Source organism: Desmodus rotundus, chromosome 3 (assembly GCF_022682495.2).
Source record: "Desmodus rotundus isolate HL8 chromosome 3, HLdesRot8A.1, whole genome shotgun sequence".
Taxonomy (NCBI): domain Eukaryota; kingdom Metazoa; phylum Chordata; class Mammalia; order Chiroptera; family Phyllostomidae; genus Desmodus; species Desmodus rotundus.
The window spans coordinates 194,128,258-194,152,984 of NC_071389.1; the positions used below are offsets into that span (position 1 = coordinate 194,128,258).

At 57.2% G+C, this 24,727-nt stretch overlaps 1 protein-coding gene across 3 annotated transcripts in view; it reads left to right on the forward strand.

The window, feature by feature from the left end:
• Nucleotides 1–21,259, forward strand: part of CYTH4 (cytohesin 4) — a 31,889-nt gene extending 10,630 nt beyond the window's left edge. For all 3 annotated transcript variants that reach the window (XM_024579421.4, XM_053919529.2, XM_045187132.3), the window contains exons 3-13: nucleotides 185–249; nucleotides 1,392–1,458; nucleotides 2,947–3,065; nucleotides 4,568–4,648; nucleotides 5,942–6,054; nucleotides 7,875–8,023; nucleotides 13,702–13,813; nucleotides 15,465–15,541; nucleotides 15,873–15,944; nucleotides 16,272–16,426; nucleotides 17,580–21,259. In XM_024579421.4, the coding sequence (XP_024435189.1) occupies nucleotides 185–249; nucleotides 1,392–1,458; nucleotides 2,947–3,065; nucleotides 4,568–4,648; nucleotides 5,942–6,054; nucleotides 7,875–8,023; nucleotides 13,702–13,813; nucleotides 15,465–15,541; nucleotides 15,873–15,944; nucleotides 16,272–16,426; nucleotides 17,580–17,652 (1,083 nt within the window). In that variant the 3' untranslated portion in view covers nucleotides 17,653–21,259. The remainder of the gene's footprint in view (nucleotides 1–184; nucleotides 250–1,391; nucleotides 1,459–2,946; nucleotides 3,066–4,567; nucleotides 4,649–5,941; nucleotides 6,055–7,874; nucleotides 8,024–13,701; nucleotides 13,814–15,464; nucleotides 15,542–15,872; nucleotides 15,945–16,271; nucleotides 16,427–17,579) is intronic.
• The last annotated feature ends 3,468 nt before the right edge of the window (nucleotides 21,260–24,727 follow it).

Here is a 24,727-nt window from a genome sequence, read left to right on the forward strand (position 1 = left end):
AACAGCAATAGTTCGGTCTGGGACTTTGAGGATATGAGAATCTGGGGTGGGGATCTCTCAGGAAAGAGAATTTGGGGTCATGCCCAGGGGCGGGAGTGGGTATGGTGGAAGGTCGTGAACCCCGTCTACTCCAGCTTCTGCTCCCTGACTCTCTCTGCCCCTCCCCTCCACTGCCACCCCACAGAAGCTGAAGGACGAGATCTCAGATGTGTTTGCCCAAATCGACTGCTTCGAGATGGCGGAGGAGAGGTGAGGGGCCTGGCTAGGGGACCCCGGGAAGCTGCCCTGGTGGCTTCCTAGGGATGTCACACGTGCTGAATGAGCAGGAGCCACGCCTGGTCTGGGGCCCTGGTGAAGTCAGGGGTCAGGTCCCCGGAGCAGGAGGCAGTGGCAGTGGGATAGAAACAGGGAGGCTCGAGCCTGCATCCCGCTGGTCTGGGCATTGTTTCCAGACAGCCCCTCCAGAGAGAGACAGCCCCATCCCCCCAGCCTCAGCACCCAAAGGCTCTACCAACCCACCCTGGCCCAGCCCTTGACTAATTGCCACCCAGGAGCATCGTGGGAGGGGCTTGGGAGAAGGAAAACTCAGCCCCAAGGTTGAGGACGAGGACAGGGAAGCCAGGCAGGGGCAGGACGGAGGCTGGTTTCCTTCACCCCGCCCCCAGGGTGTCACTCACCCTCCCCTTCTACGGGGAGGCTCCCATGGGCTCTGTGACCTGGGATGTGACCTGGGCTAATCTCCTCCCCTCTCTGGGCCTCAGTTTCCCCTCTTTCGAGATGAGAATGTTGGTCCCTGCATAATCCCCTAGGGCCCCAGGGCATCGACTCTTCTATCCAGGGCCCCACCCTGCCCCTGTGCCCTTAGTCCTCTGCTGCCTCTGCTGCCCACCTGTCCCGCCCCCCGCACAGCCGTGCTCACGGGCCTGTCTCCAGACTCGCCCATCAGAGCCTTTCCAGAGCACCTACTGCCACCTGTTTCCAGTGCTTTAACCTCCCGGCAGTGCTGGGAGGCAGGCAGCCATGTCACCCCCTTTACAGATGAGGGGACTGAGATGGGGTGCCTGTCCCTGCGTGGCTGTGGAGGCAAGGGGTGGGACGGGATGCGAGCCAGGAGGCTGGCTCCAGAGCCTGAGCCCTCACCCCAGCCTCTCCATTACCACGCCCACGCCCCCAGCACAGGGACCATAACTGCTCCTCTGGGAGCAGCTCTGCGCTCTCCAGGCCACGGTGCTGGGCCAGTTGGAAGAATCCGGTGTGGGAGCTCCAGGAGGGCCCTAGGGAATATTGGCTGTAGCTAAGGGGAGTCCTCCAGGTGTCTGAGAGTCCTTGGAGGTTGGGGGCGGTGCCCTGGGGTCCTAGGACAGCCCACACTAACACCCACATGTCCACAGCCGGATGGCCCAAAAGGAGAAGGAGCTATGCATTGGGCGCAAGAAGTTCAACATGGACCCCATGAAGGTAGGCAGTTGCGGGGGGCTCAGGTCATGGGGTCGGGGTCACTGCGTGCTGGGCGCCTTCATAATGTTCTCTTGTTTCCCTCAACCAACACAATAACCCGCCCTACAGATGAGGGAACCTAGAGGCAGCAGGGCTCAGCGGCTTGTCCATTCATGGGTGGGGGCTCGGTCACCCATGGCACAGCAGCCCCAGGCGTGAGGTGGGCACCAGGAAGTGGGTGGGGAGGGCGATGCGGAGTCTATGATGTCCACGGACTTGGAGTCCCTTGGCACTAGGCCTCCGTTTCCTCCTCTGGGAGTGAGGCATGGGACAGGGTGGCACTTACATTCTGGGGCTCGATCTCCAGACGTGTCTCCCAGCCACTCGGCTTGGGGGAGACACAGCTGGGGTGCAGGCCCAGGGCACTCAGGGCTCAGCTGCTGCTCTCCCCGCCCCAACACGCGCCCCCCTCCCCACCCCTCGCTCTTCAAGGGGGCTGCAGGCTGCTTTCCTGCAGGAACACAGGCAGGAGGAAGCCACGGAGCTGACACACAGAGGGGGGAAGGGAGGAGGGCAGCCAGGGGGCCCTGGAAATGCAAAGGCTGCCCGCCTTCCCTGTCTCGGGCCCACGACATCACACACCCATCCGCCCCCACAGTCACAGAAATCAGCCCCCTGAACCATCCACAGGGAACATACACACCCACTGGCTCACTGTCCCCACTGGAGCCCCCGGCAAGGGCCACCGAGGAATCCTCAGGGCCCTGTGCCTGTCATTCAGGGCCTTCCTCAAACTGCCCCTCATCTTCCAGAAGCTTCTCTTCCTCCGAAAGGAGCAGAGGCATGAAGTGAAGGAACCGTCACAGACAACCTGAGGCCAACCCCTCAAATCCCTAAATCGGACTGACACATTCCCAAGTGCTTGGGTCATGGGGAGAGATGGCCGCGACACTATCACGTCAGAAAGCAGGTCTCAAGGTGGAAGGCATGGCACACTTCCACCTTCGTCAAGAAAGGAACTGAAAGCCATGGCCAAGGGAACTCCCCCCGCCCCCCACCTGCCCTGAGTGGCAGGCCTTGGGCAAGGTCTCTTGATTTTGCTGTTTTCTCTAATGTTTATGCAATGGACATAGACTACCTGCAAGAAAAAAAAATGAAACACTATTTTAAATAATGTGAACTTTAAGGGACAAAAGAAGTGGCTGAATCATTGAATCTTAAAACTGTAAATAATGGAATCATTGACGCAAACAACCAAAGAGTGTCAGACTGAAGGGAACCCTGGGGAGCACCTGGCATGAACGTGGCTCATTGCAGAAACCGTATCTCTCTTTGCACGCCTTCCCTGTGACGGGGAACTCACTGCCTTACAAAGGCATCTTCTGTTAAGGAGGGACACAACTCCCCAGAACAGTGTGTCAATGCCATAGGGCTCTGGCCACCCTCCCGTCCTCCACCCTCACCCCCACCCCCGCCCGCTGGCTGCTCATGTCTCTGTACCACTTGCAGGGCATCCAGTATCTCATTGAACACAAGCTGCTCACCTCCGATGCCCAGGACATCGCCCAGTTCCTGTACAAGGGTGAGGGACTCAACAAGACAGCCATCGGCACCTACTTGGGAGAGAGGTACGGGGGCGGGGCCTGAGGGAGGCAGGGAATGAGGGCGTACGGGTGTGCACAGGTTAGCAGGTGAGTAAGAAAGTGCATTATGTCAGGAAAGTCAGCACCTGGAGCTTGAGGAGGCCATCTGTCACTCCCCTCCAGATTCCGACCCAAAGCCCGCCTTCCTTCCTTCCTTCCTTCCTTCCTTTATCCTACAAGTAGACATTTGTTACTGTCTGCGGTGTGCCAGGCACTGTTGTACGCCCTGAATTTACACCAGTGATCCAGACAGACGAAAGCCCTGCCTTCAGAGAGGTGCATACCAGTGGGGAAGACAGATTCTCAAATATTTCAAACATGCTAGAAAATTATATATAAACTCTTTGGAACACAAATAAAATGGCGAAGGGAAATGAGAGGGACTGGGGACCACAGACTAAGGGCTGTGATGTCAGCATGGACAGGAACAGTCTTGTGGAGAGAGCAGGGTAGACTTCTAGGGGAAGAGCATTCCAGGCAGACGGAACAGCATGTGCGAAGGCCTCAGGACTGAAGCATGCTCAAGCAGCAGCAGACTGGTGAGACTGGGAGAGAGCAAGGGAGGGGGGCAGGAAGTAGTCGGTGCCAAGGCAGGGACCCACGGTGGGTTCTGGGCAGAGGCGTGGTCTGAGAGGACCCCTCTGGCTGCAGGGTTGTGGAGTTTGGACTGTAAGGGACCAGGGCGGAGCTGAGCCAGCAAGCCTGCCACCCTATTCCCAGGCTCCCCGGGGGACACATTTCTTCTCCTGAGCAAGTGGGGAACACAGATGGCAAGAAGGGCAGTACTTCCTGATCCAAGTCCCAGGAAGAGGGAAGAACATGGCTTGGCAGGGAGTCCCCATTTCACAGAGCATCACACCTGTGCCCAGAACCCTCCGCGGGTCCCTGCCTTGTCACCAACTACTTCCTGCCCCCTTCCCTTGCTCTCTCCCAGTCTCACCAGCCTGCTGCTCCTTGAGCATGCTTCAGTCCTGAGGCCTCTGCACATGCTGTTCCCTCTGCCTAGAATGCTCTTCCCCTAGAAATCTACCCTGCCCTCTTTCTTCAAAGTCCAGTGAAACATACCCTCTCTGTGAGACTGTTCCTGTCCATGCTGACGTCACAGCCCCTGGTCTGTGGTCCCAGCCCCTCTCACCTCCCTTCCCCACTTTATTTGTATTCCAAAGAGCATATAATTTTCTAGCATGCTTGAAATTTTGGGGGAGGTCAAGTGGCTTGAGAAGTGTCACCCAGGCAGGCAGTGACAGAGGAAGGCTTTGACTCAGGGAAAGAGCCACCCCTACACCAGGTGAGAGCAGCTCTGGTGAGCCGTGGGGGAGGCATGGTGTGCACGTGGGGGGGCAGACAGGTGTGAGCAGACCAGAGAGTGGCTGGATCCAGAAGGAGGACCCCTATCCCCTCTTGTCCCTTGCCCACCTCAATCCCCTCCAGGAGGCAGGGACCAGAAAGTTCCCCAGTGCATCCTACCCTCCCTTCTGCCCCCCCAGGGACCCCATCAACCTGCAGGTCCTACAGGCCTTCGTGGATTGCCACGAGTTCGCCAACCTCAACCTCGTCCAGGCCCTCAGGTGAGTGGTCCTGGGCCCGGCCCTGGGGGGGCACAGCCCGGGTAGGGGTGTTGGGACCATCACGGACCCAATAGCACAAAGTGTCAGGAGTGGGAATGAATGAATGGTTGTGCCCGCCTCATGCAGCTGAGGGTGGTGGGGTGACTGGCGTGAACTACCTAAAACAGCGCCCCCCCGGTCATTACCACTCCTACTACCAGCATTATTCCGTTACAACGTTGCTATAATAATATTCAATCATTGTAATCATTATTACTATTATTACCGCCGTGCCCACTACTTTTCAGGATAGTGCTTGTTTTATTTCATTAATACAGCTTAGCATGTGTTGCCTTATTATTACTTTTATTTTCTAATTATGTTATTATCATTCCTACTGCTAGTTTTACAACTGCGGGAAGCATTATAGTACAATAGTTAGGGGCATGAACTGTGGAGCCAGACTGCCCAGTTCGTATCCCAGCTCTGCCACTCACCCCCTGCGTGGCCTTGGATGAGTCGCAAAAACCTCTCTGTACCTCAGTCTCTTTGTCTGTCAAATGGGGATAATAATAGCACCAACCTCACACAGTGGCAAGGACTAAATGAGAAAGTGCTTAGCATTGGGCCCACAGTAAGTGTTTAGGAAGTCTTGGGAAATTGACTCCTCAAAGGGGACATTTGAGCTGGGTTTTGTAGGATGAATAGGAGTTTTCAAGGCAGAGAAGAAAGAAACTGCCACTATCCAGGCAATGTGGCCTTCCCTCCAACTGCCAGGCTCGTGGAGGGAGAGGGGTAGTTTCCAATATTCATTCACTCATGAAGAGGCAGAGTGGCTATAGAGCAGTTCCTGGGCGCCTGGTCCTATGTGAGGTCCGGTGAGAGATGTGACAGGAATGGGCACAGCCCTCGCCCTCAAGGTGTGGAATTTAAAGTTGTGGAAATCATTGGCTTCCAGAGCTGGAAGCTTAGGTTCCAAGAAAGGGACCCCTCCCACCTTCAGGGAAAGGCCAGGCAGGGGCGCTGCAGAGCCCAGAGTCGTCAGAGGCTCCCTCATTGGCTGGGCCACAAAAGGTACGAGAACTCAGCTGGACAGAGGGGAGCACAAACTCAGCTCTGTATTCTGAAGAAGAAAAAAAGGTATTTGTGGGAAACCTGTGTGCCCAGTGCTTACCAGCACAAATCCCTGTAGAGCTTGGATGACAGGTTCAGATTCGCCCACTTACAGGATAGAGAGACAAGCCTGGGAGAGGCAGAGTGGCTTGTCCAGGTTCCCCACCCACCCTGCTGCCCACGGCTCTGTTCCTCCCCCAGGCAGTTCCTGTGGAGCTTCCGGCTGCCGGGCGAGGCCCAGAAGATTGACCGGATGATGGAGACCTTTGCCACCCGGTACTGCCTCTGCAACCCAGGCGTCTTCCAGTCCACAGGTGCCAGTGTGGGGTGGGACCTGGGACCTCCGGAGCCCCTTCAGCATCACCAGGCACAGGGCTGCCTCCCAAAGCACCATGGCTTCCCCACCCCCTCTGGTTTCCCCCAGCACCCACACCCTGGGAACCCAGGTCATTCCAAGCTCTCACTGAATGCCAACTCTGGGTTGGGCCCTCTGTGGGGTGTTTGTTGGGCAGAGCTGCCTCGGGGCATACTCCTTGGGAGAAGAGGCAGGAAATGATGGCACAGTCGCATGACTGTCTGAGGGCAGTGATGGGGGAGTCAGTGTGTCCAGGATGGCTTCCCAGAGGCAGTGGGTCTAAATGGAGTTTTGAAGGATGAGTAAGAGTTCTCCAGGAGGTCAAGGGAAGAAAAGGCCTTTGGGCAGGAGTTCTAGTTCAAGCAAAGGCCCAGAAGCATGAAACAGCCAGGGCAGGACTTAGGGGGAAAAGGAGCATAAAAGGATATCAACAAGGGTCAGCCCTCCACACGCCCCAACACGGGGTGGATGAGAAGACATCACAGCAGACTTGTCCTGGCCTCTTCTCAGAATCTGAGGTTACCATAACAACAACAACCAGTTTGGTGTTTTGAGTACTCCCCATGTGCTAAGTGCTGTACCCGAACGAAGCCATGTAATCCCACAGTGGGTCTATGAGGCCTGCGGTATTCTCATCCCTGCGCAGAACACGGACTCCCAGAGGTGGAGGCTTGTCTGCCGACACCACGTCTGGGCTGCGTGTCTGTGGACGTCGCCCTGTGGCATCTGCACACAATTTTACTGTTGGCTGCTTTTACGATCTGTCCGCTCTGCAAGTCTCAATGTCCCACAAGAGTGGGACCATATCAGTCACTCACTAGTGAATCCCCAGCCCACCGCACTTAGTAGGTACTCAATAAATATTTGTAGGAAGGAAGAATTTTAAAGCACCAAATTTGAATCACAGTCCAAATGCTTCTTAATTCTTGGGCAAGAAACTTAACCTCCTCGTGCCTCAGTTTCCTCATCTGTAAAATGGGGCTGGTGACAAGACCTGCCCCATAGGGTCGTCATGGGGATGGGAAGGCTTAGCACATGGCACGCACCATCAACATCAGGTGCCGCTGTTATCGGAGGTAGAATCACCCATGTTCTAGAACATGAAACGACTTCAGAGTCAGAACTCTGATGGTCGCAGATGAGGAAGCTGAGGCTCAGGGAGGTCAGGGATTTTCCCAAGGTCAGCCAGAGAGGGTTGCGGGCACGCTGGACTTCCTGGCTCCGGACGCACAGCACAGAGCAACAGTCACCTCCCTCCCAAGTGCTCTGCCCCCCAAGTGCTCCGCCCAGCTGTGCAGCCTCAATGCCTTGCAGAGAACAGGAGCTCTGGCCCCAGAAGCCCCTCCATGCCCACCAGATTACCGAGCAGCACGTGACTAAATCCCAAAGCGTGGTGCCATCCAAGATCCCAGCGGGCAGAGAACAGAGTGGGCGGGGGGCTGGAAGGGCTCGGCAGGGAGGAGGGCTGGAGCTGAAGGAGAAGGAGGTTGAGTGGATAGGAAAGGGAAGGGGAGGGTGTGCCTGGCAGGGGGCCCAGCAGGAGCAAAAGTGCAGGGGTGGGAAGGCACAGGGGGCCTCGTGAACACAGCAGCTGGAGTTTCCTTGGAGCAGGGAGCCCAGTAAGGGAGTGGAAGTGAGGCCGGGCCTCAAAGGCCAAGCTAGGAGGACAGGGTGGACTTTCAGGCCTCTAGATGGCTGATCCTTGATCCCTAGAAGGGGTCGGGGCAGAGGAGGGGAGAGCGACCAGGGCCGAGACTGACCCGCTGTCCCATCCCACAGACACCTGCTACGTCCTGTCCTTCTCCATCATCATGCTCAACACCAGCCTCCACAACCCCAATGTCCGGGACAGGCCGCCCTTTGAGCGCTTCGTGTCCATGAACCGCGGCATCAACAATGGCAGCGACCTGCCAGAGGAGCAGCTGCGGGTAAGGGGGCGCCACCCCACCCAGCCCAGTGCCCCAACATCTGGGCGGGGCCTGTCTTAGATGGACAGCCCCGGGGAGCTGCTCCAAATGGACCACCACGAAAGAGGTTGGTCCTGAGATGGCCCTTCCCAGGCGGCCCCCACCTCAAGAAGGATGTCCAGAGAGAGACCACCCAGCAGGTGCTGCCACACTTCCAGCTTTGAGGGACTCTGCGCCCTCATTCACATTTCCAGAAAGGGTGCCTCACACAGCCCAAGCCTATTTCTTGGAATCCCAGGTTCTTAGATTCTGAGTGTGCCAGAGCTGAAAACCCACACGCTCTGTGCCCGAACTCCTCCCTCCCGCAGAAAGGAGGAAACAGGTCTTCCAGCAGGTCACATGCCAGCTCGAGAGCCCAGCAGAACCCAGGCCTCCCATCTCTCCACAAACAGCCCCCACCCCTGCTACAGTGCACCAGGCCCTGTGTCCCGACGGGGCACCCAGAGAGGAAGCAACCACAGGCCCTGCCAGACCAGCTCCGGGGTCTGGTGGGAGGATACATGTGAATTACAACCCTGGGTGATTCATGCTCTGCTAACTACAGCGACACAGCCGTGGAGACACAGGGGGCACTACATCTCTCTCCTGGGGGCAAGGGAAAGGTGTCATCCTAGAAGACTCCACGGAGGAGGTGACTTTTGAACTAGGCTTGGAAGGTTAAATAGGAGACTCCCCAGAGGAGAATTGCGGAAAGGACACTTCAGAAAGAGGAAGTGGCCAGAACCCAGGCCTGGCCTGATTGGAAAAGGGTGGGGAGTCCAGAGTGGCTGGCTGGGGTATGGGTGCATATGGACAGTGATGGGCTGTGAGGTGGGGCCAGCGTGTCCAATGACAGTTTCCTATGGGCCACAGGGAGCCAGGAGCAGTCTGTAAACCCTGGAGTGAGACTGGGAGCCTGGATCTGCAAAAATGGACTGACAGTTCATTTCTAGGACTAGAGGTGCCCCTCTGCAGACCAAAGCCCGGCAGGGGTGCGGGAGAGTGTGAGCCCCGCCTCCCAGATTCACACTGCAGGTACCTCCTGCAGAAGTTGGGGTGGGGGTGGGCTGGGTCTGGAATAATGCTGATCCCCTCCTTGCGTGAGAAGGGCCCTCGGCCCACCACCCCTCCTTGTCCCAGCAGAGAAATTGTATCATGGTGGGGAGCTCCGGTCGAATCTCACCTCCCCCGTTGGCCTGCTGAGTGACCTTGGGTAATGACTCACCCTCTGCAAGCCACCCTCCCCCACAAGACAGGAGAATGGGGATAATGATGCCTGTGTCAGGGAGCTGCTAGGAGCAGTAATTTTTTTTTTTTAATGTAAAGGGCATAGCCCATGCCAGGGACATAACACAGGCCCTAAATGGTGGCTTATGCCACCATTCAGAATAATTAATAATAATTTTAACTCCCTGGCACTTAGTAAAATGCCTGAAACATAAAAGGCCTTTCAGAATTGTTGACTCATCTCATTGTGGCGAAGCTGAGCGCACCTCGTCTGGCAGTTAATGAGTTAATGGTGGGCCAGCTCAGCCCTGCCAGCTCTCCCAGATGCCACGTTCCAGCTGCAGCCCCCAGTGAGCCTTTAACCGCATCTCCCTCCCTGGATATTTTCCCAACTTCAGCCTTTTGTTGATAACAATGCACCGCATTTGTATAGAGCTTGTAACTTTCAACTCCTAGGGCTTTCTGGTCTATTAGCTCAATTTAGCTTCAAACTCTGCCTGGGAGGTCTGGGGAAGGGTTCATTATGCTCCCTGGCAGCCAAGAGAGGCAGGGGCCCAGCAGGGAAGAGAACAGAGTGTTGGAGTCACAGCCGCATCCAGGTCCTGGCTCCCCCACTTTCTGGCTGTGTGACATTAGGTACGCGGCTTGACCTTTCTGAGCTGCCAGCTCATGGGATTGGTATAGAAAGGTGAGGGATTTAGCAATGTGCCAGGTATAATTGGGGGGACTAATTAGTGCAGATGCATCAGAGAGACCCACACAGGCCTGGTCCTGGCTCTTCGGGGCTTTCATGGGAGCTGCCATGGTTGGGGTAGGGTCTTCCCCCCTCTCTCTGGGCCTCATCTTCCCCAGACGTAAAGCAAGGACTCAGGTTTAAGCACCTTCAGATATTCGAAGTGAGCGCTTTAAGAAGGGGTCCTCATGGAGCTATTCCAGCCTGGCCCCTGCTGAGGATGCACAGCCCTTTTAAATGGCCTGGTTTATGAAACTAAACCGATGCAGGTCCATCACCTAAAGAGAAGTCACCCCAAGGCTTGCAGACCATGAAGGTGCGCGGCTGGGAAAGGCTTCGGGGAAGTGCACTTGTGGGTGAGGGGCAATGGGCTGAGCAGGTATGGCTCTGGCCCTCGTGATGGGATGGGACAGAGTGCCTAAGGGACTCAGGGCAAGGGAACAGGGTGTGGACTCAGAGGTTGGGAGATCAAATCCCAGCCACACCTTTATGGTTGTGTGACCTTGAGTCTGAGCCTCAGTTTCTTCATCTGCAAAGTGGGCTGATGACACCGAGCTTACATCGTTCTCCCAGGAGCAGATATGACGCACTTCAAGTGCCTGCTACTTGGCAGGTGCAGGAGAAATGAGATAGGAATCACTTACCTCGAGAGAGCTGCCCAGAGGGGGAGGGAGGGTGGAGGAGGAGAAAAAGGAGGGTTACAGGTGGAGAAACTGAGGCCTGGTCAGAGGACAGTCCCCCAGTTCAGGATGTCTTCTGCTGTGGAGTCCAAGTTGGCTCCATCAGAACTGAGCATGTCCAAGCCCAGTTCTAGGTATTTCATGTCCTCATTAAATTCTCCTGACAACCTTAGGCAGGAGGTACCACCCCCAGTTTATAGTGAAGGATACTGGGCTCCAAGAAGGGTGGTTGGTCAGGGAGGGGTTTCATAGTTTGTGAGCAGTTTATATTCGAGCCCACATCTGTCTGACTCCAGAGCCCTCCCCTCTGCAGAGACCAGAAGCACGATTTATGGACAGAGGACTTAGCTGTGTGTCCCTGCTGACAGTTGCTTGCTGGCTAGAGGAATCTCAACTCATGTAACAGAAAAGATATGGGATTGATCTGTTTTCAGATGAGTCTGTTGGCTTCAGGCTTGGCTTGATCCAGGTGCTCAGTAAGGTCAGACTCAGTCTAATCTCTCCAGCTGTCAGAAACTCTCTCCTCCGTGTCAGCTCTCCTCCCCAACAGGCCTTCCCCTAGTCGGGGCAGAGAGGGCCAAGGTAGCGCCAGACATCCATTTAGTCTTGGTGTTTAAACTAAAGTCCCAGACTTTAGTTTAAATTCAGGCTAGCTGGCTGGCTTAGGTCACCTCCCTACCAGAACCTGTCACTGTGACCAGCAGGATAAAATGCTCTGAGTAGCCTGAAGGGAATCATTCACACCCTGGGGCCTAGAGCCTAGAGTGGGGACAGTAGGTTTCAACCTCCCTGAGCAACCTGGACAGAAAGTGTTTGGGGTGGGGGGTGAGTCCCCAGAGGATAGCTAAGGGGGTGGAAAGGGACAGATGCAAAACCAGCAGAGCCACCCGCAGATGGCCATTGTCTGTCTGATCAAGTGCACCCAGCAGCAAAAGACAGCCTGGCCCAGCGATTTGGTGGTGGCAGGTGTGAGGGAGTTTTCTTACAAGGGAAGGGGGTTGGTATTTACAAGGCACAGGAAATGTGGGTGAGCTGAGCTGGTTTCCTTGTGGGGGCAGCATGCACAGACTGATAAGGTACCCACTGAAGCTGCCAGGGCCCCCCAGTGGGGGTCGGGGAGGCTCCCGTGCCCGCCTCCTCCAGCCTCCCAAATATTTGTCTGTGCTGATAGCTTTGCTGACAAGGCCTTTCTGCCGCAGGCCCTTGTTTAACCAGCCTGTGCCGCTTGGGAATTCCCAGGGCCAGGCTGGGCCTGGGCAGGAGGAGCAACGCAGCTTCCGGGCCTCCAAAAAGAGCCGTGGCCCCTGCTCTTCCCCACGCCCACCCAGCACAGCCAGGCTGAGCCCAGGGACTCTGGAGTCTGTGGCAGGGAGACACCTCCACCAAACCCAGGAAAACCTGCCCCCAGCCTGCCTCCAACCCCCAGCTCTCAGGTCAGAAAAGGCCTTTAAAAAGTAAACGCCACTGCTAAATCTTTGGGGGAATCAAGCAGTACTTGTGAAATTTTTCATTTAAAATTTTGAGGAAACCATCTCAACAGCAGCGCACACAAATGCAACAGAAGGCAATGATTTAATTATCTGAGAGATGGAGAATCAGCATTGTGTCTGGCTTTAACAAACAGGAATAGACAGCCTAGAATGTTTTTCCAAACGCTTGGAAGCCTGGGTAGGTTGTTCATGAAACGAAGTGCCCGGAGGGTTCAACACACGGGAACGATCCATCGCCAGCATCCTCAACCTGCCCGAAGGAAGGTTTTGGCCCTGGCTCGCATACCTCCCAGTGACGAGGCACTCATTACCCAACAAGACTGCTCCTTCCATATTTCAGCAGCTTTAACTGCTAGAAAGCCCTCCATGGAGAAGTAAAATCTGCTTTCTGGGAACTCCCCCCAACCCACAATCAGAGCCCACCCAGAATAGGTCATTGCCTTTGAGAGCCAAGGTCAGCATTTCACCTTGAGTCTGCCCTTCAGCTGGGCCTCTCAACACAGGCAACCAGTCCCAATCCCCCAGTAACTCCTCTGTGTCCCCCCACCCAGGGTGCACCTGGAAGTCTCTGCTACTGCCACGAAGCAGAGGGCGTGGCCCCAGGAGGCCTTGACCTTGGCTGCTGGGGCCCAGAGCATGCACCTACGTGTCTGTGTTTGTATGTGTGGACACATACATGCGCATATAGGCAAACGGGTGTGGGGGTGTACGGGTCCCAGCTGAGTGTCCTGGTCTCCAACACCCTCAGACACAGGGGTGACAGTCTGCAACTGACCCATAAGAGCAGCGTGTGTAGCAGTCAGGGCGCAGGTGGGGGCTGTACTTCTGCCTCGTCACCTTCCCTTGACCTGGAGAAGGGGCTCTGGGCCCTGTGTAGTCTCCTTACTCCCCCCAGAGCCCTGGCCAATCACACTCGTCCTCTCCATTTATCGGGTAAGGACACGGCAATCAGAGAGGCTGAGGGACAGCCCCTCAGTGACCGGGCTGGGATTTTAACCTGGACGGCCTGACCCCAAAGTCAGTGCTCTCGTCCCACAGTGCATTTTCACGCCGCTGGCTGGATTTCGGGGGATGAGGGGGGACAGCATCCATTCAGTCAGCAAACAGTTGCCAGCCTGCTTTAGGCCAGGCCCTGGGGGAAGCCTGGGGGTTGTGACACCCGGGCCTTCCCTGGAAGAGCGCCCCCATTTGGGGAGGTCAACACCAGCAAGCAAAGTGAACTTGAAATACTGACATACTGACAGCGTGGGGGCCGTGGGTGAGGCAATCGGCAGTCTCTTTGGGGTGACCTTCACTCCCTCGGCACAGGGGGAGCCGTGGCATGGGGAAGGGGCTGGGGGAGCCCCAGTGGGTCTGGGGGCGCCAGGGAGAGTTTTGCCAAGAAGGCCAGGGACCAATGAGCTAACAAGAAGAGTTTGCCCGAAGGCCCAGCACCAGGCCAGAGGCCACACAGGTCCAGCCCCCCCAGGCCTGGCCCCGACTGCAGTGAACTTCACCGCCTGTCTTTCCCTCCCTTCTTTCTCTGGCCAGAACCTCTTCGACAGCATCAAGAGTGAGCCCTTCTCCATCCCCGAGGACGACGGCAACGACCTCACGCACACCTTCTTCAACCCTGACCGTGAGGGCTGGCTGCTCAAGCTGGGTGAGAGGCACGCGCACTCGGGCACGCGGCGGACATCTGCTCTCACGCCACCCTCGGGCCCACACAGACACAGACACACACACACACACATACAAGTTGACATGGAGCCTCAGGGTGGAGTTGAGAGGGCCCAGTCTCCTGCCTCCCTGTGCAGCCCTCTGCCTGCCCCATCTCTCTGCCTGTCTGTCCTGGGAATGAAGGGGACAGTGGGGGAGGGGAAGGACAAGCAGGAGCGGGGATGAATGGCAACAAGTCCACAGACAAACCCTTAACTGCAGTTCTGTCTCTCTCCCCCGAGGACTGCTGGGGAAGCGGAGGGTCAGTTAAGTCAGGGCGCCTGCCCCAGGCCACACAACCAGCAAATGGCAGATTTTGGTGGGCAGAAGTTTGGACGTCCCTGAAGGACGGCAGGTGGGAGGGGAGAAGGACAGGATGTGGCTCAGGGGAGCTTCCCCTCAACCTGGTGAGGTCCTCAGGCCTGCTGAGAAGAGCTGTGGGTGGGAGCTGTGAGTGGGTGCTGCGGTGGTGAGGGCGGCAGCTGCAAAGTCTGGTAGGGAAGCACAGGGCCCAGCTATCTGCCCCCGCCCCCACTCCACTCCTGGACGCCTCCCAGCAGGGACAGCTTGGCTAGGCACAGTGGCCTCCTCGTGCTGGAGCAGGGACCTGGGCCCCGGGGGGCTCATGCCGGCCCTGCCTCTCTCTATGCCCACGTCCCAGTCTGCCCTTCTACAGCCCACATGGCCTCCTTTCCTGCCCAGCCAACTGTCCTCAGCCCCAGGGAGGCCCGAGTCTGCACATCCCAGCTCCCCCCCCCCCCGTGGGCTGGTGACCCAGTTGCTCAGCCTCAGCTTCCACAGCTGTGAAATGGGGAGAATGCATAGTCCGGTGACAGGGTCAAATGCATCACAAAAGAGCCACGCACTTGCCCCTGGAGCTGGGACACTGGGGGGTTAATCTCAGTTCTGCTGCAGGACCCTGAGCAGATGACTCGGTCTCCTCACCTATAAAACGGGGTTAACAATGACCTCCTCCTCATAGGTGCTTCTAGGGATTCATAAGTGAGTAGTTTTTTAATTTTTTTATTTATGGATTTTTAAAGAGAGAGAGAGAGAGACATAGATTTGTTGTTCCACTAATTTATGCTTTCACTGGTTGCTTCTTGTATGTGTCCTGACTGGGGATCAAACCCGCAACCTTGGGGTATTGGGACGATGCCCTAACCCACTGAGCTACCTGGCAAGGGCTTAAGTGAATATATTTTTTAAACCCTCTAGATTGTTGCCCAGCAAATGAAAGATGAAATGCTTAAAGATGAAATGCTTAGCGCAGTGCCAGGCAGGAGCAGGCCAAGAGATGGACCAGGGGTCGGGGAGTGAGGGAGTGGCGGTGACAGGAAAGCCCAGGGAGCAACCAGCCACTGTCTCAGGCTGACTGGGGAGGAGCCTGGAATGCTGGGTGAAGCAGCTCAGGGGAAGCCTGGGGCTATGGGAGCAGCTAAGATTTTTGAGTAAGGAGGGGCTAGATCTGGGGGAAGTGTGGCAGGTAGGAGTGGGAGAATGGAGGTCAGGAAGCATCCAAGGTCCTGCCTTGGATGGCGGGAGTGTTGGGGCCAGAGAAGAGGGAGACCAACTCCGCTGTGGGCCTCTTGCAGGGGGCCGCGTGAAGACGTGGAAACGGCGCTGGTTCATCCTGACTGACAGCTGCCTCTACTACTTTGAGTTCACCACGGTGAGCCTGCGCCTGCCCCTGCCCCTGCCCCTGCCCTCTTCTGAACTTCGCTAAACAGTCACCTCCCAGAGCTGGGCTCCTTTGAGATCACACAGTCCACCGCCACACCCATTTTACAGAAGGGAAAACGGAGCTACAGGGTGGCAGAGCCAGGGATTAAAGTTGGATCTCCAGCTCCCAGCCATAGGCTCTTCCTATGTTGCTGCCATCACCCCACCTCAGGAAGATAGAGACACTCCTCTTGGGTTTGGGGAGCCCCACAAGCCCGCTTCCTACCCACGGCCTCAAAGCTCCAGGTGCTGACCTTGACCTTCCCTCCTGCTCCCTGTAGGACAAGGAGCCACGGGGAATCATACCCCTTGAGAACCTCTCAGTACAGAAGGTGGACGACCCCAAGAAGCCAGTAGGTGTTGGAGTGGGGGCCTGAGGCCAGAATGGGTGGGAATATTTCTGAAGCAGGGTGGAAGGAGAGGATGGCTGGGCTGGGCTGGGTTCTCCAGGAGGCCAGGCCAGGCCCAGCACACCTTTGGGGGTCTCAGGGCTGTGGACCCTTCACCTGTCCCTTCACCTGCCCCAGGAAACAGGCCTGGGGCAGGGTGGGTGGTGCTGCTTGTCTGAGCTCTGGTGTTGCCAGAGTGTCTAGTCCTCTGAGGCTCCCGGAGAGCCCAGCCCAGCCACCCTCCCCTCCCATCCCTGCCCTGCCCTACCCTCACCAGGCCCTTCCCTGCAGTTCTGCCTGGAGCTCTACAACCCCAGCTGCCGGGGCCAGAGGATCAAAGCCTGCAAGACAGACGGAGACGGCAAGGTGGTGGAGGGCAAGCACGAGTCTTACCGGATCTCGGCCTCCAGCGCTGAGGAGCGGGACCGGTGGATCGAGGCCATACGGTAAGGCATGGCCAGCTGCTAGGGATGGGCCTCTTGGCACTTCCCAGAAGCCCCTGCTTCTCTTGGGCCTTGTTTCCTTGTCTGCAAAGGACAACTCCAGAATCTCCCTCCTGTTTCTGGCCGCAAATCCCTCCCACCTATACCCTGTGAGTGCCCCCTCTATGCTGGCACCATGCCAGGCTCTAGGACCCAGAGGAGTGAGGCACCAACTTCCCGCAGCAGGTGGGAGGAGCAGGTGAGACGTCGCAGGTAAAGGTTTTTGACGTTCACCTGACACTGGGTGAGCGCTCAGGAATGGTGCTGTAGTCAGCATCAGGATCCGAAGTGACCCTGGAAAGCCCTGGGGGAGGTGGAGGGAAGGGTTTTCCAGGGGGAAGAACCAGTGCGGGCAAAGACCAGAGAGCCCCCAGTCAGTGTGTGGCCTGCCGGGACAGCACGCCAGGGTCCTGGGTGGCTGGTCCGGGGCAGTGTGGGGCCTGACTGTGCAGGGACCATGCGCTGTGGGGGCTGAGCTGTGGGAGATGAGGCTGCAGAGGATGGCAAGGCCTTGGTCGCCATGGCAACAAGCTTGGTTTTCTTGGGGGCACTGGACAGGCACAGACTGGTAAACAGAGAAGGGGCGGTACAGTGTCAGGGCAGAGGAGGGCCAGGCTTGGGGCAGGGAGCCAGCCCTGACTCTGACCCCGTGGGGGATGCCGGCCAGGGCACAACCTGTAGGCCGGAGGCAGACACAGAGTTAGTCTCTGGACCTGGGCCGTGTCCTGGAGACTTGCGGCGGGGGGGGGGACTGAGGCCCAGAGAAGGGAAGGACTTGCCCAGGGTCACACAGCCAGTGAGGGACAGAGTTGGACCCGGCAAGCAAGTCTGCTGACTCCATTCAGGCTCCTTCCACCTCCTTCTGAGAGCCTGAACAGGGGCCCAGGGACATTCGGGGGCAGAATTCCCAAGGCTTTGGGCTCTAAGTCTCACCCTTTCTGGCCCTGCCGGTGGGACTCTGGGTTAGGCCAGCAAGGCTGGACTTCCCCTGGCTTGGACCCTGCAGTGGGGCAGGCCAACCCTCAGGGAAACCCACGCCCCTATAAAAAGCCCTGGGAGAGGAGACCCCCTTATGGCCTGCTCAGCCCTGAAACCTTTTCACCTACCCTCCTTCCAGAGCCAGCATCACCCGCGTGCCCTTCTACGACCTAGTCTCTGCTCGGAAGAAGAAGATTGCCAACAAGCAGTGAGCTTCGTGGGAGATGATGCTGGGGGTGCTGGGGCCAGGGGTCCCAGGAACCCCACAACTCCCAGTCCAGGGCATGCTTTCCTGGCCGGCAGGCATCCTCTCCCTCCCCCCATTACTTCAAGCTGACAGGAGGGGGTGGGGCAGAGCTCAGGAGGGTGGGTGGGAGCAGCTGAGGGCCCTGAGCCAGTGATGAGGCCCCTCGCACCCAGCTGCTGCAGAAGAGGCCTGAGGAAAGCAGTTGAACAGAAATCAGCCCAAGATACTTGGCCCCCTGTCCTTCCCCTGAGCCTCAGTTTCCTTCTGGGACTGTCTCCTTGCACTTTGAAACAACTACAGTCTCCGCAGTAGGAGGGGCTGTGGGTTCCGAAGCTCCACCTCCGGCGTGCTGCGTGTCCTCTGTCCAAGTCTCCCCTCTGATTCTTGGAAAACCGCAATGTTTGGATAGAAATGTCTTGGACCCTCTCCACCTGGTGATGGTAGCCACAACCCCAGTGCAGGTCCCAGCAGTCAATGAGCTGGCTGCCTCCCACCTCTTGAACTGCTTCCTCCAGGCAGAAGACAGGATTGCACCAGGTCTCCCTAAGGAGCTTCCAGCTGGAGATGGCTGCACTTGTTCACTAGCCGGAGGGGACTCTGGACTGAGAGCCACTGGGAAGCTGAGAGCAGAGTAGGCTCCACCCTCAGGATGTCCATTTCAGGGGAGAGGCAGTGGAACCCCTCCAGAAAATGGACAGAGCATCCACACAGACATACTCAAGCAGGACCAGCAAGCAGGTCTGCTGACTCCACTCGGGCTCTTTCCAAGAAGCCAAGAAGAGAGAGCTTGTATGAGTGTGGTGGCCAGGAGGGCTGCCCGGAGGCAGCAGCCAAGTCCACGAGTGACACTGAGCTCATGGCGGAGTCTCAGCCAAGACTTCCCAGCGAGACTCCTGAGTGGGATTCCCGTGGTGGTGAGGGGCGGCCCAGCTGGGTCCCCGCATCCTGAGACCCTCTGCGGCGGTAGCAGCAGTGGCAGCGTTGTGCAGAGCCGAGCTGGCTTCCAGCACATGGCATGCAGCTCTGTCTCCAAGGAGGCCCCAGCCTGGAGGAGGGTTTTCAGAAGCACTTCTCACCCTCTCACTCGGGCCCTGGGGGAGTCCCCAGGGGGAAGTTCCCATGGAAAGCAGGATATGAGCTGCCTCTGCCAGCCTGAGCAGGCGCGTGGGAGCTGGTTGGGTTCCCCGGAGAGGGGAGGCAACCTCCCCTCCCTCCACCCCCACCCCACATGCACACCTTCCACAGGGTCAGGAGGAAGCAGCCACCTTGTGAACTGGGACCCCTGTCTCCGGGAGTGGGCAAGGGCCTGGTGACGATGTCTCTCTGAGGAGGGTCTGGGTTGGGTGGCTGCAGGAGGGGGTCTCACAGAACGTTTTAGGACTTCCACAGACCCTGTGTCAGCCTGGGAGCTGAGTGCCACCTCAGCCACCTCACTGGCCCGTGAAGGGGCAGCCAGGGGTCATGGGAGGAACACCGGCCTGCGGGTCACAGAGTCTGAGGCCCTCTCCTGCCCCTGGCATACACTGGCTGTGGGTCTAGTCCACTCCTGTCCCCTCTCTGGTCCTCTGCTCTTCCCCTCTCACTGAGGGGGGATCAATTTCTGGGCATGAGTGGCATGAATCACTCAGAAGAGAGAATAAAAGTCGTGGGGCCCTGTCTTCTCTCTCTGGGACCACAGCTATCATCTTTGACCCCACCCTGGCCCTTCCCCTTCATCACCTTCCCAGCTGAGGGCAGGAGGGCCAGAGAGGGAAGAGTGAGCCCTCAGAGGGCCCTGGACCCTCATCCCCAGGACACTTGAGGCTGCTACACTGGACAGATGTCCCCGTGGGCTGGATTTGCCACAGGGGCTCCCTCAGAGCAGGCATTGGATGAGCTTGTTCTGCCAAGTCCAGGGGGCGGGGAAAGCAAAAGAACTTCCTAGCAGGCAGTGCTATCTAAAGAGAAAGAGAGGCTGCCTTGGGACATAGGGAGTGAGCTCCCTGTCTATGGAGGGATGCAAGCACAGGCTGACTCTTAATGATCATTTGGGGTGTTATAGAGGGGCTTGAATTCAGTAACCTTCCTTTACTTGTGCTTTCCACAAGAGTTACTAAATACCTCCAGTATTCCAGGCACCGTGTCAGGTGCTGGGGAACAAGGCAGAATCCCTGCCTGCATGGGGCCTACGTTCTAGTGGGTCTGACTGAGTGCTAACAGGGTAGGCAGATGTCGGGCTTCCAGGTGGCTCCCACACCCTAACCCAGCCCCTTCTGACATTCCACCAGTGAGTCGTTCTCGAAGACCTTAAGGCCCTGGACCAATCAACTTGTCCATATATTCATTCACTCGGCCCTGCTTACTGCGTGCCTACCGTGCACCAGGCTCCACACACAGAGCCAGGGATCCAAAGCCCTCGTCCTCAAAGGGAACTCAGACCAGGTGGGGGAGACAAGGGCAAACGAGCAGCAACAGTCCGGGCCAACCCGTGCTGTTACAGAGCAGGCACAGGGGCCAGTGGAGGCTGGGCTGGGCTGAGGGACAGTCTGGGAAGGCTTCTCTGAGGAGCTGTGCTTGAGGGGTGGCAGCCAGGTGGGAGAAAGGACACATACCTAAGAATGCAGTGAGCTCACCTTCTGTCTGTTCCCCAACACTCACTGCCCCCCCCCGCCCCTCCCTACACTGACTCCTCGCAGGCCAGACTGTTCCTGGGACACAGTAGGAACAAAATAATTATTGGTTAGACTGAAGTCAACTGAAAAGCCAGCAGGAGCAGGTACAAACGTCTGGAGGCTTAGGGAGCTGTGGGAAGGGGTGGCGCTGCTGGGGGTAGAGGGAGTGGCAGGAAAGGGGGACAGGGCCCATCACCTTCCAGGACCAGGGAGCCTCTGCCTGGCTGGCCCAGCCCCCTTGCTCCTCCCCTAGGCAGCCTCTGCCCGCCTCCCACCATTCCACCACTCCTCACTCTGGGCGGCAGGGGGCTCCCACCCCTCGCGGATGAGAGGTCCCTCCTTCAAGCAGCCAGACTGGGGCCCAGAACGCCTGCCTCTATCAGGGATGAGCTTTGGCCTGGGCAGGCTGGAGGGGAGACACCTTGTCTGCTAGGACCAGCAGGCTTGAGCAGCCCAATAGACACCCACGGCCTAGAGAAGCACAGGCCTCCCCCTCACACACAGTCCAGCTCAGCTCAGCCCGGGAGTCAGGATACCCAGCAATCTCACACCTGGCTGTGGGCCCCGGAACCAGTGGTTACCCACCCTCTCTAGATGTGAGCTTCCTCCCTGAAGGGTTGGGCCAGGCGACTTCCATCACACAGACCTTTAACGGGGACCTCCGTGTGCAGGGGTGTCTCAGACTGAGTATAACAGCCCCTGCCCGGGAAGGGCTGACACAGATGTGGGAGAGAGGTGGCCAGTGAGGAGGAGCCACAAAGTGCGAAAGCCATGGGGAGGTCCCGAGAGCCACCCAGAGGGCCTGCGTTCAAGGCCCAGCTCTACCTGTGTCTTAAGCAAATTCCCTAAGCTCTGTGAGCCTCAGACTTTCCATCTATAATGTGGGAATAATTAAATATATGCAAAAATACTTAGAACAGTGTTGAGCACCTATTCAAGCTTATGTTAAATGGTATCATTTACTATTGTTGTTGTTATTACAAGGCAGAATGTGTACATGTCTTCATGGAGATACAGAACAGGCTGAGGCCACTGGAGGAGGAAAGATTCATGGGGATGGGGTGAAGATCTGGGAAGGCTTCTTGGAGGAGGTGCCCATTAAAGATGAGCAAAGTGGAAGCTTAGCTCTTTCAGCCAGTGGGACCAGGAGGAACAAGACAAGGATGCATAACAAGGCAAGGTACTTCTTGGACTCCCCTGGACTCCAGAAACAAGCCTCAGTGGGCCAAAAGGATACAAATTTGAGGAGGGCTGGGTGCCAGAAAGAGCCAGGCTGGGTGCACAGAGCTGTGATCCCTTGTGTCTCCAAGGCCACCGTGCCCCTTGTCATGAAGCTCTGACTGGAGGTCTGGTAACTCAGCTGCTGGACAGAGGCCATCGCTGAATGGGGAAGAGAAAGTTTGGTACAAGATGCCAGGGATGGAGTAGCAGAGGGCAAGGGGGCTCTGGGAAGGCAAGTGGGCCCCCCACCCCCTGCCAGCGCCTGAGGAGTGGGAGAGGACTGGGTAACCCAGAGTGGGCAATGGGGCCCTGTACCTGATTGCCAGGGAGCAGGAGAGGGGAAAGGAGGGGCAAGGGTTGGGGGGGCAGCCAGCAGTCAAGCGGCAGGTGTGAGACCTACAGAAATTGATTTATTAGGGACAATGAAAGGAGCTAAATATGTTTGCCGGCTCAGCGATGACTCAGGCACTCCCCTGGGGGTCCACAAAGCGGAGCATCAAAGAGGCAAAGACAGGCCTCCCCCAACCAGGGCTCTGCTAGCCTTGAACCCTCCTTCCCGGTGAAGGGAGGACCACCCATTGAGTGTGTTGAGGGCCTGGCGTCCAAGGGGCAGCAGAGACCCACCTCCTCCCCCCCACTCTCTCCAGACCTCCCCAGAATAGCTGAAGAGCAAAGCATCCTAGTGAGACGCATCTGGGTTGAAGTCCTGGCCTTGCCCCAAATTGCTGTGTGATCCTGGACAAGTGGCTGGCCCTTTTTGGACCCACGTGCACTGGAGAGGAGAGCTCCCCACCGAGCCAGGGCTCTACCTCCCCCTCCCTGCCTGGCAATGCCATCCCCACCCCATTCAGCATCTTCCAGACAGCCGTGAATGCAGCCTCCTCTGCCCAACACCCGACAGCTTCCCTCCAGGAGAAAAGCCAGCTCCTGCAGGGCCTCGCGGGGAGAATTCGTTCTTCCGGCACAGAGTTCCAGGCTGGCGCTGGGCCCCCAGGAGAAACAGGGATGAGTCAGAGTCTGTGGCCAAGACAGGGCGGCCAGAGGTGGCAAACATGACCTCCTCATGGGACAAGGTGCTGGGGGCTGCAGTCCTGGTGTGGGAAGGGGGCCTGGAGGGTAGCAGGGGCTGGGAGGAGCAAAGGAGAGGAGTCTGTAAGAAAACCCAAGAAGACCCAGGCCCCTCTGGATGGCACAGGCTGGATGGCAGCTCACCCCAGGAGCCAAGGGGGCCACTCAAACCTCAGGCCTGCCCCAGAGAAGGGGCAGAAGTCCCTGCCCCTCCCAAGCCGACACAGGAGATATTGATGGAGGTTTCCCTTTATACCCTCCTGTGGGTTCTTAGCAGCAAGTGACCCTCAAAACAAGCCACAAAGACCCAGAGCCCCGGATTTCACCCGAACACCCCTGCCCCTCCCAGAATGCCCAGCAGCAATATGTCGTGGCCAAGGCCACCAGTCAAGGGGCACTAACTAGGGCCTAGGCCTCTGCCAACATGCCGCCTGCCAACCTCCCACCACTCTCCAGAGGGGGCACTGTTACCCCCACTTCACAGACAAGGACTCTGAAGCCCACGGGGCCCATGGCCCAGCTAGAGGGGCCTGAGCCAGCTCAGAACCATGGCCATCTGCCTGGAGACCTACACAGATTCAGGGGTCCACACAATCACCATCCAATGGGACTCTGAGAGCGAGAGTGCCGGCTTAGAGAGGATGCCGGGACAAGGGGAGCCCCGGACACCCCAAGGCGTGCAGTCAGCCTAGAGATTGGACATGTCTACGAGAGTCCAGCAAGGAAGTGGGGCATCCTAGGTGGCCCTATGGGCTGGAAGGGATGTGACCCGTGGCTTCTTTGTCCTAGAGAAGCAAAGGGCAGCTGTTTTGTCCAGAGCAGGCTGGGCTCCAGGCCTCTACCATCATCCACTTTCAGCGAACACTCCCCTTTATCAGTCCTTCTGGGTCCTGCCCCAAAGGGGTGCCGTGTGGGCTGGTCACGTGAGCAGTGAGCCTGGTCCTCCGCCCGCCTGCTGCAGATGTTAGTGCGCTACCATATTTTTGCTAGAGTCTCCATTGCGGGGCTGAGAGCAGCGGTCTGCACAGAACCACCACATGGACCAGGGACTCTGCATCCCATCCTCCCAGGACCAGCTGAAGTCCTCCTCCTACAGGAAGTCCTCCCTCACCACCCCAGGCCCCTCTCTCTGCTTCTGCACAGTGTCCTCTAGCCCTGTCTTAGCCTGTAAAATCATCCTTCTCCTTCTTTATAAGGAAACTGAGGCTCACAGAAGCTAGGGGGCATGTTCGAGGTCACCCAACACAGAGGCGGAAGCATGTATTGAGTATCCTTCATCTCACCTGATCCTCCCAATGGCCCGCGAGGCAGCCAGGACTGGGATTATTCCCATCTAACAGAGCAGAACGTGGAGGCCCAGAGCCACACGGGCAGGGCTGGGGAATGGCAGCCAAGCAACTGGATTCCATGGAGCTGTTGAAGCCAGAGGACCCAGAGAGCATGGCCATCCTCAGCAGAGGTGGGGGGTTAGCTCCTGACCTTTCCATCCCTTTGATCCTTTGAAGCTCAAGCTGAACTCTCTTCTCTTGCTCCCCCCTCCAAGGGATTTGCATTTCATAACTAAGAGCCCGGGAAGGACCCAGGTGTGACCCAAAGAAATTAAATTTTGAATAAAATATCCCCTATTTAAAAAATAATAAATCACACTCATTGGAGAATGCCATGATCAGGAAGGAAAAATGTAGATCAAAACTCCTTCAACCTGATATAATACACATTTCAGATTATTTCCAGCACACCTGCCAGCTTTCTGTGTTACATCTCTGCCCTGCAACTCCAAGGGCAGGTTTGCGTCACATCCTTAACACCGTGGAATCCATGTTTCCCCTGTGTACCAGTCAGGACAGGCTAGGTTATACTGTGGTAACAAAAAAGCCCCAAATCTCAGTGGCTTCACACACAAGACTTACATCCTGGTCTCACTGCAGTCAGTAAGGGGTGGGGCAGGGGTCTCTGCTTATCACAGTCGCCAGGGGACCTAGGCTGAGGAGGTGGCACTCTGACACAGACCACCAAGAGCACTCTGTTGACTTCACACATTGCTTCTGCTGACATTTCATTGGCCAAAGCAAGTCACATGGCCACCTAACTTCAAGGGGG